The sequence below is a fragment of the Hevea brasiliensis genome, chromosome 12, assembly GCF_030052815.1.
Source record: "Hevea brasiliensis isolate MT/VB/25A 57/8 chromosome 12, ASM3005281v1, whole genome shotgun sequence".
In the NCBI taxonomy this organism is placed as follows: Eukaryota; Viridiplantae; Streptophyta; class Magnoliopsida; order Malpighiales; family Euphorbiaceae; genus Hevea; species Hevea brasiliensis.
Window position 1 is genome coordinate 23,633,583 of NC_079504.1, and position 11,951 is coordinate 23,645,533.

The 11,951-nt window shown below is 35.6% G+C and overlaps 2 protein-coding genes across 2 annotated transcripts; one reads left to right on the plus strand and one right to left on the minus strand.

Annotated features, from left to right (window-relative positions):
* The first annotated feature begins 330 nt into the window (after positions 1-330).
* LOC110633780 (uncharacterized) lies at positions 331-6,363 on the plus strand. Its single transcript, XM_021782536.2, has 13 exons — positions 331-721; positions 1,975-2,048; positions 2,371-2,454; positions 2,622-2,702; positions 3,576-3,656; positions 3,947-4,039; positions 4,179-4,358; positions 4,492-4,559; positions 4,694-4,745; positions 4,839-4,892; positions 4,983-5,075; positions 5,212-5,278; positions 5,923-6,363. The coding sequence occupies exons 1-13, from the start codon at positions 580-582 to the stop codon at positions 6,012-6,014; spliced, it is 1,161 nt and encodes a 386-aa protein (XP_021638228.2). The 5' UTR covers positions 331-579; the 3' UTR covers positions 6,015-6,363.
* A 3,184-nt stretch (positions 6,364-9,547) lies between these two features.
* LOC110633776 (ethylene-responsive transcription factor RAP2-13) lies at positions 9,548-11,582 on the minus strand. Its single transcript, XM_021782529.2, has one exon. It carries the CDS (start codon positions 11,005-11,007, stop codon positions 9,862-9,864), a length of 1,146 nt encoding a protein of 381 aa, XP_021638221.2. The 5' UTR covers positions 11,008-11,582; the 3' UTR covers positions 9,548-9,861.
* Positions 11,583-11,951: the final 369 nt, after the last annotated feature.

Sequence of the window (11,951 nt, forward strand, 5' to 3'; positions counted from 1 at the left end):
TAGTATTTTATTTTAATTAAAATTGTATTTACTTTAATTTAGGAATTATTATTAAATAATAAAAATAAAATTAAATATTATTAATTTTATTTGTAATTTAATAATTAAATGAAAGATATTTTTATCGGCTTATGGGTTCGCTCGTTATTCGTATATTTATATATATCTTTTATGGAAGGTAAATAGGTTATTGATATAGATTTTTAAAACTTACAAATTAGAAACAATGATTGGAAATTTCTAGAAACGCAGTAATTATCCAAAGAGCGAAATTACCGCGGTAGAAGTCTAGAAGAGGCAATTCTCCCCCGGCGAAGAATCCCATTGGAAGAAAACAAACGTAAGACACAGGTCAGCTTTAGCTGCCTCCCTAAACGCCTCGTTAAAAAGTTGAGATCGATTTCTCCTATTACAACGAGGCGTCTTAGGTCAATTTTCTGAAAAATCCATATTTTTAATTTCGGTTGTTCATCCTTAATTTATTTCTCTACTTCAATTTTTCTATTTATTCATAACATCATCGTTCGATCGATTTATCCTTCCTCATCCATCCATTCCTTGCCTTAATCTCTGCGGAAGATGGAGGGCTTAATCAGCAGGCTAAGGAGTTTGGATGCTTATCCCAAGATCAATGAAGATTTCTACAGCCGGACACTCTCCGGTGGCATTATCACTATCGTTTCCTCTATCGTCATGCTTCTCCTCTTCATCTCCGAGCTCCGTACGTGCTAAAATCCCCTAGGGTTTTATGTTATTTTTTTTTCCAATTCTATTTGTTTCTGTTATTGTTTATTTGCAATGAATTGGATCTGTATAGGCCTTATTTGCAGTTAATTGGAACTTAAACTAGTTTATTATGATTCCGAAATTGAGCTGATTGTTTGAAATTAGAGAAAAGGTTGGTGTCTTTGTATGAAGGGCTATATTTTACCTCCTTTTTCTGGGGTTAATTCGGTGCTTTTGTAATTGTCTTGAATTGAAAGTTTAGGTTTTTTTTTAAAGCTATAATTGCATGTGGAGCTCTTATTTTTGTGCTAGCTGGATCTTTATGCTGTCGTTTGAGATTTCCTTGATGTGGCTAGTTAAGCCAAACTTCTTGGATATGAGATGATTACTGATGGATGCAAATTGTGCAGACATATATCCTGTAGTGGATTTGGGGAATGAGTTTTTGCTTTGTTCCTTTATCAAAAATTTCAGTCCCTTAATTTTCAAATGAGTTTATTTTCTTAATTTTGTCCATAATAATACCCATTAACCAGCTATCCTCTGTTTTTTGTGCCACAAAAGGTATTAATGGGTTTTTGAAAGAATGTAACCAAAAATCTAAAAATCATTGTGTACTTTTACTGCTATTTTTGGATTAGCATGCTTTGAAAATTTTACTAGAATTTCTTCAACCACCATTTTATGCTTGTTTTCTACCTGATCAACCCAGTCCTTGGGCTTTGACTTATCATCATCTCCATAAAATCGATGAAAATCAAATAGATCCGAGGGAAATTCTTTAAATGCATCTTATAATGAATCGCCTTAATGTGATCAATCTTCCATGCTGGTGTTTTTTCTGGTATACATGGCGTGTGGCTTTTCTAAAATTTTATTCAATAGATTCCACTTCAACCATCCTAGAAATTCATTTACACATTCTGCCCATGCATCACTCTGTGGTTTTTTTTGCACATCCATTTGTTTCTGCAATAGTAATCTTGTGAACGTGTTGTTTCTTGATTGCTAAACACTGAATACCTTACATCATAGCTGGTTTATTATGACAACTGGAAACTAAGTAATGCAATAATGATATAAGGTTAGTTGATCCCATGTACTTGTGTTGTTGACCTAATTGCTCTTTTACATTCACCATAACTGTTAAAGTTTATCAGTTTAGAAATTACGTAGAGGGCTTTTGTTTCTTCTCTAAAGAAATTGCCTAGTTTTCTTCTGGATCACTAATTTTTCTTCTTTTTGCAGGATTGTATCTCCATGCTGTCACTGAAACAAAGCTTGTAGTGGATACTTCAAGAGGCGAAACTTTACGTATAAATGTAATGCCTTAATTTAACAAATTACAGAAGTATCAATTAGCTTCTAAGTGATGGAAACTGCTTTTCTATTATAATGTTCAAAAGTTTCCATTCATTAGACTTAGGGTGAATTTTATCATACTTAAAAGATTTGTGAATTTTTTGCTTTTATCAAAAAATTTAATGGGAGCATCAAATCTGTAAATCAAATGATTTTTATAATTCTATTTGTATTAGGTAATGATATATTTCCTAAATTTTTTTCTGCATTATATGCTCTTTATTACGTTTGTTGTATCTCTAAGTAATAGATCTGCATTCCTGTTGATTCCTGAAAGTGCAGTTTGATGTCACTTTTCCAGCCCTTCCATGTTCTATTCTTAGCCTTGATGCCATGGACATCAGTGGAGAGCAGCATCTTGATGTAGTATGTATCACGGGACATCATAATCTCTCACTTGATTGTTTTTGTTGTTTATTAGGCATTACTTCTCTAATTTCATGAATACACGGAGTGTGATTCTTATAATTTTTGACCTAGTTCTTACGAAGTTTAGAATGTCTATTGCTAAAGATGTCTTGTATATCTTGCAGAAACATGATATTATCAAGAAAAGACTAGATTCTCACGGCAATGTAATAGAAGCACGACAAGAGGGTATCGGTGCTCCTAAGGTTAGTAATACCATATTTTTGAAGTCTCTGTTGGGAACCACATTGTTATACATCATGTATTGAATTGAGTTCCTTCAATTTACCTTCATATTTGTTACATTGATACTTGTGGTGGAAAGTATGCCCTTTCCATGTTGGATATATCTGTTTGCAAATACATTATCTCATCAAGTTGTTATCATGAATCATGATGGCATGGATTATGTCTGCAAGTATCAACTTCTCTTTGTCAGCAATATGGTTAACCTTAATTTGTCTTATGATTGAAGTGAGAGTTAGAGTCTCATGCAAGGATGAACTCTTCTCTACTCAAGGCTGGGGATATATTAATTGTTCTTGACTAATTTGAGGAGCAGAGAGATCAGAGATGATAAATAATTTTCACAAAGAAGTAATTTTGTTTTTGAGTGTTGTTGATAATTCATTTTACAAAATGGAAGTTAAGTTGTGGCTATATAACAAGTGTCTCACTCTAAATTAGTCAGTCTAATGTTTTGCCTATATGTGTATGGGCCTAGAACAAAAGATATAGGCAATAGATTCCTTTGATAGGTCTGCAAACTATGCCTGAATTATTCAAATTTACTGCTCCATTTGTCATCTCTACACTTGATCAGATATTAGGAGCTACTTACAGAAAGATTGGGATTTTAAGGTATAGCATGTCAGTTTCTTTTGGATGGAGCATCATTAACGTTGATCTTCAGGCAATGTTTATAATTTACAAAATGTCACTCATCCCAAAGATTTCTTTCTATTTCTGATGCTAAGACCATTATGCTTGGTCTGTTTTAACATGCAGGTTTTATTAAATTATATTTTTGCCTCTCTGTTTCTTCTTGTGTCACTCATCACTATTTCTACTTGGTGCAGATTGAAAAGCCTTTGCAGAGACATGGCGGCAGGCTTGATCATAATGAGACATATTGTGGTTCATGTTATGGTGCTGAAGCGGTAAGCTTATCTGTCTGGCAATGTTTTGAGAAAATAACAGTGTGATCCCACATTAAATTGTCAAATAATCAGCTCAGCATTCTAACATTTTCATATTGTTCTCCCTCTCAAAAAATGAAGAAGAGAGACATCAATTTTTGTGGCTTGCATTCTGTCATGCACTCATGCTTGCTTTCAGGAGGTCTCCTAGGAATAGTCTTAATTTATGTCCTTACTGATGATAAAAATCATATTGCAATAAATTCTCTATTTGTCTGTGGTGCTTGCTGATATTTCCTTTTATATTGCAGTCAGATGAGGACTGTTGTAATTCTTGTGAGGAAGTTCGTGAAGCATATCGTAAGAAAGGTTGGGCACTGTCAAATCCGGATTTGATTGACCAGGTCTGTCAGCTTGTTTTTCAATTTGTTATGTTTTCTAGGGCTAAGCAACTTTTAGATTATATGTGCTTGCACAACTACTAGTTATTCTTGGGAGAACATGATTGGATGAATGTGATAAGTATTATATAATGTTGTTCAGTGCAAAAGGGAAGGTTTTCTACAAAGGATCAAGGATGAGGAAGGTGAAGGATGCAATATTTATGGATTTTTGGAAGTTAATAAGGTGGCTGGTAATTTTCACTTTGCACCTGGCAAGAGTTTTCAACAATCAAATGTTCACGTACATGATCTGCTGGCATTTCAAAAGGACAGTTTTAATGTAAGAGATAATCTACACTTTTGGTCTACCAGGAGATTAGACATCTATTACTGAAAAAAAAAAAAATTTTTTTTTAATCTAGTTATCATTTTGTTGGACAAGCCGTATGACTAATTTGTAAAATGTAATGCAGATAAGTCACAAGATTAATAGGCTAGCTTTTGGAGAATATTTTCCTGGTGTTGTGAATCCTCTTGATGGGTAATTCTCTATCCTTGTAACCTGTTCTATTATATCTATCTATTTTGCTCTAAGCGTGGACTGTTTTTATTCTTAACCTAATATGACACTATATGATGGTATTCTCCTTTGTTTTCTTTCTTTCCAACTTCCAGTGTGCACTGGACACAAGAAACCCCAAGTGGAATGTACCAGTATTTTATCAAGGTCATTGTTCGGGATGAGTGCATTTGTTACTTTTATCACTTCTCTGTTCAGTTTGGTCAACTGATTAAAGAAATTTGATCTTTGTCTTTGCAGGTTGTACCTACTGTGTACACAGATATCAGTGGGCACACAATTCAGTCAAACCAGGTGTGGAACATTTCATATAAGTTTTTCATTTTGAAATTCTTTTATATATTAAATGTGAAGCACATGACATTTGGAAATTTTCTTTTCCAGTTTTCTGTGACTGAACATTATAGAACTGCAGAAGTGGGTCGCCTTCAATCCCTCCCAGGAGTTTTCTTCTTTTATGACCTTTCTCCGATTAAGGTGGGTTTCATAGTCATGCCGAGCAAGCAAGTTTAAATTTTATAGCATCAATAACGCAGGGTCACTGTTTGAACCATCTGCTTGATTATGGGGAATTTTTTGTCCCATTTTTTCTTACCTGGTTTACCTTTTGCAGGTGACTTTCACAGAGGAGCATATATCATTCTTGCACTTCCTAACAAATGTCTGCGCTATTGTTGGAGGTAACAGACCATCCCTGAAATATTGCATCATCATTTTGTAAGCACAACCTTACTTTCTGTACTCCTGATTGAGTTATTCTCATCAATTATTGGGATTGTCTCACCCCCTCTCAGTAGAAATAACTGGGATTGTGCCATTTCCCATATGGACTATGTCCTACTAACCTAACATGGTTCATTGTTATTCCCCAAAAAGTCTGTGTCCATTTTGACCATAAATGCTTAATGTGCATTATTGGCCTCCTTTGATTTTAGTGGGTGCCCAGGTCTGTAGCAGGTAGTGGTTTTCCCTGTCAAGTGTGCATTTTCCCTTATTCTTTTGTCCTGATTTTTGTAGCTGTGATCATTATCATTTATAAAAAATGTAGTAGAATTTTTGTGGGCTCATAATTATATTTAGATACAATGATGTCTGTGGAAAACCTTTTGTATGTGTTGCAGAAGAGTGGAACTTCATTTACAAGATATTATGCGTGTTTTATTTTGTTTTGGAATACCTTCATTTATATCCAAGTCTATTTATCATTTGGATACAAGATATGCCAACAAAGCCATATAATTTTTTTCCCCTACCAATTACTTTCATTGTATCTTTCATGTCTTGATTTGATTTATCAATTATTTCTAATTGTTTCTGTCCTTAGGTGTTTTCACTGTTTCTGGAATACTGGATTCATTTATATATCATGGTCAAAGGGCAATCAAGAAGAAGATGGAAATCGGTAAATTTAGTTGATAGCACGTCTGATTGGCCTGGGTTGTTGCTGTATTCTGTTTGGTTTGTCAGTAACTGGCTTCTCAAATAGAATTGGGTTGAATGACACAACATTTTGAATTGTCCAGCGGCTTTGGATCACAACTAACTTTCTGTCAAGATTCATGATGTATGAACCAATGAATTAGAATTATTTTTTATAGTTCATTTTATATTTGCAATGAAATGTCTCTTGGGTCTCATTGTGGTTAATGTAATGGCACTGCTGATACAAGTATCTGGGTGAAAAGGGGCGTTTCATTGTTTCCTTGGCTAAGAAATCAAGAATTCTGAAGTGGGAATGAAGAAACAATCAAGCATTTTTGTCTGATGATTTTGGTTTCATTTGTTATCTTTTGGTACAAATGAGGGTGCTCATATCTCCCAAGTATCCGTCTGTTGTGTAATAATCCAGTTACCAATGGTCTAACAAAGCTGGCCAAGTAGAGGTAGAACAGTAGATTCCCTCTCCTTAAATGGGAATTTGGGGGAAAGGGTATTGGTTATGATTATTTGCGCGCACATTTAGTCCGGCCTTCAAATGCATGGGCATAGGTTATGAAAAAGGAAATATATATATTATTCATCATGAATTTAAGATATAAATATATAAATTTTATTATATATATTGCATCTTAAGTTTATGATAGAGTTTTGAACAAGAATTTTACATGAATTCCATCTTGAGTTGAGATATTTTGAGCTCTCCGTGGAAACTCAAGACTTAGAGATCTTCTGTGATGACAAGTGGGAGAAATCCACCAATGGTTCTTTCTCATTATAGATGTGAAAGGGATGCAATCTTCTTCGTTTCAACTTGTCATGTTGGATCTGTAAATCCTATATCATCCAATGAAAACTTGAATCGAGTGAACGTAAGGGCATTATGTTGTGCTTTAAATTTGACATTCCAACTACCCCACCCCATGAGCGTTTTTACCAGGAAACAAGGCAGCTGGTATGGACATGAATGTAAGATTATCAACTGCAGCTGGAGCACATAATTTTAGTACTCTTTATGTTCACATATATGCGGATCCCTTCATAAATTGTAGAATATGACTGAATGAACAATATTCCAGGTGCATTTAATAATTTTTCAGACATGAATAACTTGGGGGAAGAGGTCTAGTTCAATATGGCAGATGGTTTTTGTCTCCTTGGTCTTCACATTTGAAGCCTCAGCACAGCAATAAACATTTCCACAGCTGGGCTGTTTTAACATGAATGAATGAATAAGGTGCTCATCGAGCCCAACAATAGCGAATTGCCACGTTTAGGACTCGAATATTGTATGAATTAGATCACTTAGGATTCTCAGTCCGATGAACCAAAGGATTTTATGCTTTTATTATTTTAATAATGTAGAAAAGTAGAAATTCAATCTTTATGTTCACATTATTAATTAAAAAATGAAAAGAACATATTATGTCAAAACTTAAACTGAGAAATTCCTTAATATCTCATTCTTGAAAAATGATAAATTTCAAAAGAACTTTTCGGATGGGGCTTGAGGGAGAGAGAGAGAGTGCAATCATAGAATATTGGATCACTTAGCCGAAATGTATTTAGACAAAGTTGTCAACACAAGCATTAATGCCTTTGGGGAGTGGTGGAATACGAGTAAAAGGGATGTTAGGAAAATATTAAATAAAATTTATTATTTTAATTATATTAAATATATATATTTTTAATTTATATGAAAATAAAAGTAAAAGTAATAATTATATATGAAAACAAACTTGGTAACCTTTTATCTTCACACTCTCTTGGCTTTTTGGCTCACAGCTGACACATTTAGCTTTTACATTAGCCAAAGCCACGCTATAGCCTTTCACCTTTGCTCGTTTATATAGTTCCAAGTATATTCTAATTTTAATTCTAATTGAATTTATCTTATAGTTTTTTTGAATAAATTATTTGCAACAAAAAAAATTTAATTAATCGAGTTGTCCTATATAAATTACAACTTAGATGAATTAGAATAATAATTACATAGAAGCCCAAAAAGGAAAAGGAAATTGCATTTATATTTATTAATTAGAGATAAAAATATAAAATTTATTATAAAGTTAAAATATACTCTATAATATTTGGACTACAGGGTTCATAGGCTGAATAAAATCTTGGATTAAAGTGGATAAATATTGACTTCTTGAATGATTTATAGCACATTAGAGCATTCCACTTTTCAGGACTCTCTTCTTGTCCCTCCTTTAAGGTCTTCTTGGTGTGAACACAGCCTTTTCGTGCGAAGAAAGAATAAGAATAAAGAGAGGCTGCCGCTCATCTCTGAAAATCATCACTCACTTCTATTTTTGTTCTGTATAATAATGCTTATTAAAGTTAGGGAACAGACAAGAGATGAGAAATGCCAACACTTTTCATCTACTTATCCAATATTCCTAATTTTACCCTATAAAATAATAATAAAAAGCCAACTTCCCACCACTCTTCTGTCCTTGTTTGCCTGAGAGGTATCTTCTTTAGATTTCTTGCTTATGATATAAAGTATGGTACACTTTCACATACGAGTATACTACGCCTGCAAGCACAACATGTGGGTGACAAAGTCTTGAATTAATGTGATTCATTGCACTTTGAAGCTTTGGATGTGAAGACATATTTGTTAACTCCAGCAGCCTAAACAAGAAAATTCGTTGGGGTTTTACTGTGCAGGGTTGTTGGAATTTGGAAATGTTTAAAAAAGGAGGAAGACAAGATTTCAATACTAAGACAAGACAACAGTTGTATTTTGCACTTTATGGTGAAAACAGAAGCCAAATCATGTGAATACAATGTGATTTGCATGTGTACAATAATTTGGCGACATAAAAGGTTGTAAAAAGTGTGGGTTTGGAGATCAGAGCCTGGTTCACGCTCTAATCTGTTTTAACTGACAGATATGTTTGGACATGCTTCTTTTTGCAAGCCTTAATCCAAGGCAAATTGTTGAAAAGCTTGTGTGCACGGGCCATGTCCATTGAACAATTTATAATCTAGAGATTGATTTTGCCTACACTGCTGCTTTGCACAGTTCAATCGCATCTTTGATTATAATCATATATCATAAAAGATGAAAAGATGAATTGCGTGACAGGTGAGTCTAATGGTTCCTTGGAGTGTGGTAGTTGTAGTCCTGGAAGACTTTTCCTCCTGCCATTCAAGTCTCGTTCTTATTTTTTCATTGCCGTCCGAAATAGTGCACCCCTTAAAATTGACGGGCCAAGAATTTGAGAAGCCTAACACAATGATTGTAACCATAGAGACTCCTTTGTTCTTAGTTGGCACGCAACTGATGGCTAGCAACTAAATTCAATACTCGAAACCCAGATTTTTTTTTTTCATCGTTGGGTCAAAAATCATAATCATCCAAATGAGGCCTTTGGCTGGTAATGGGAAATGGCAAATGGGAGTCGATATCTTCTAATCTTTATCCAAGTACTGAACTATTTTAAGATCTTCGTGAATTATTATAACAATATCCAAGTTCAAGCAAGCAAATTCTTACCACAGATCACAACAAAAGACAGTTGAATTATACATAAGAAAAGATAATAAGAGGATGCTAACAACAGAACACAAGTACAAGACCAATATGAACACCAAGAAGTACAAATTCTCCATGTTTAAGCAGGAAATAAAAATACAGCTATCCATGGAGGCAGATTTACATGAACATAAACATTATTTATCCTAACAATGACACTCTACCCAAGACCTTGACAACCTTGGCTCTGCAACTGCCAAAAACTTCATTGCAGCAACCAAATCCCTAAAATTCTGAACACGAAAGAACTAATCAACTGACATAGATAACATGATAAATCTAGGATAGAAGAGAAGCCCAATCAATTTCATAAGATGGGTACTTCTCCAAATTGAAATTCCCAGAATCAACATCCAACGGTGCCTCTTCAAAATCCGGAAACGTGAGATCTGAGAGAGGAGAAGATCCGCCTGAACCCTCGCTCTCAGTCAATACAGGAGACGGTGTCTCAACCTTGCAACACTTGTCCAGAGTAGATTTCTGCTGAAACTCAGCTTCCTTAGCCGCCTGCACGGTCATCCCCACCTGGGCTTTCTTCTTGGTAGACGACGAGTTTGACTGCTTCTCAGCTTTTCCTCCTTGTTTCTGCGATTCCGCTAAGCTTTGACAGATAGCTTGCAGCTTCGCGTCAACTGAGGAATGGAGAGGCTTGTACTCGCCGAACTTGCCTTTGATGTGAGAACCCTGGTGACGGAGGTTAGGGAAGTTGAGCCTTGCGAAATCACCTCGAAGCTTGTAAGCCGCCTTGTCATAAGCTAAGGCCGCCTCCTCGGCTGTGTCGAAAGTACCGAGCCAGAGTCGGGTCCGGTTCTTGGGAAGTCTAATCTCGGCCACCCATTTGCCCCAATGCCGCTGCCTCACTCCTCTGTAGAGCTTGGTGGGTTTTGGTGGTGAACCAACTTGCTTCATGGGGATGGGTTTGGGACCTAAAAAGTTGAGGGTATGCTGGTTCTGAACATGATAATCCTGGAAAGGGAAGCCATTTTGGTTCTGGAGGTGAACCTGAGTCTGGATCTGATGAATCTGGGAAGGAGTAAGGTGACTAAGCCCGATTGAACTAGGTTGCTGAAAACCAGTGGGGTCATGCATCGAGAACCCGGTTGAAAATGGAAAGGCAGACGATGTAGAGCAACCATCAGGATACAAAAAAGCATGCTGTTGAAAATCAGGAGGAGAAGGAGAAGGAGAAGAAGAAGAAGAAGAAGAGGAAAAAGAAAGGTAATCATGAGGAGAATACGAAGTTGAGGGAAGGGGAGGTAAAGAAGAGGAAATAGAAGGAGTAGAAGGAGAAGGAGAAGGAGAAGGAGAAGGGGTTGTTGAAGAGGAAGCACTTCTCATAAAAGGCTCAAGTGCTTGCATTAGCTCACCCCCAAAGGGGTCTGATTGAAGATGTCTGCTACTGTAGAAATCCATTGTAGCTGCCATGCCTTCTCAAGCTAAATTTCTCAACTAAAATTCTTAAAAATCAAGATTAAAATAAAAAGCACCACCTGCTTCTTAAGCAAATTAAAGAATAGCTGGTTCCTTTAGAAAGAAAGATTAGAAAGAAAAGATCAAAGAGGTTTAGAAATATACAACCCCTTTTCGATTCAAAGGCCTAAAAAACCAACCTTGAGGGACCAAAAAATAACCCTCCAAGCTGATTCAGCTATGAAAAATAAAAAGAAAACAACGAAAAAAACTTCGGGAAATTAAAATGAAAAAGCCTGGATCTCGATTCTGAAATCACCTGGCCTTCGAGAAACCCTTCTTAAGTTTGCTTTCTACTCATTTGTTTATAAAATTTTCTGAAAAACAAACCCAAAAAATAGAACCTGAAAGACAGATGATTAACAGAAAGGGATTCAGAGAAGCGGGGATTAATAGAGGGGGGAATTAACAGAAGAAGAAAACCAAAACCAGAAATCAAAAGCAATCTCAAAATCTTTCACAGCACTCTTCTTTTCTCTCAATTTCTATGTGTGGACAACCCTAAGCCTCTCTGTTTTATTCTACTAGCTCTCTTGGCATTATATAACGAGGGTGGGGGCCTTAATTATCTTAATTAATCACGTCTTTAATTACTATTTTCTCTTACTAACCACGCTTAATTTATTGTTAATTTAATTTTCAAAGTCTCTTTCTTCTCCTACTCAGCCACAGCCTGGCTCTACTCATGACGTATAAAATGCTCAATCAAACGTAAATGAGCCCGCTGATTGCTGACACGTGCAGTAAAGTCTTATTCATGTATCGACACGTGTCGAAGGGGGAGTGGGGAGTTGCAGTTGGTGTTGCTTAAATGGTATCTGTAACCTTGTTGACTTTGTTTTTTTTCCATTCACACTATCTATTTGGAGCCTAACGCCTAAGCCCTCTCTCTCTCTTAT

What these genes read in the sequence shown, in the direction of transcription:
- LOC110633780 (XM_021782536.2), top strand. Translation starts at nt 580, where the DNA reads ATGGAGGGCTTAATCAGCAGGCTAAGGAGTTTGGATGCTTATCCCAAG. An exon ending in CCTCTTCATCTCCGAGCTCC is followed by an intron (nt 722 to 1,974) that starts GTACGTGCTAAA and finishes TTCTTTTTGCAG; the next exon opens with GATTGTATCTCCATGCTGTC. An exon ending in GAGAGCAGCATCTTGATGTA is followed by an intron (nt 2,455 to 2,621) that starts GTATGTATCACG and finishes TATATCTTGCAG; the next exon opens with AAACATGATATTATCAAGAA.
- LOC110633776 (XM_021782529.2), bottom strand. Translation starts at nt 11,007, where the DNA reads ATGGCAGCTACAATGGATTTCTACAGTAGCAGACATCTTCAATCAGAC.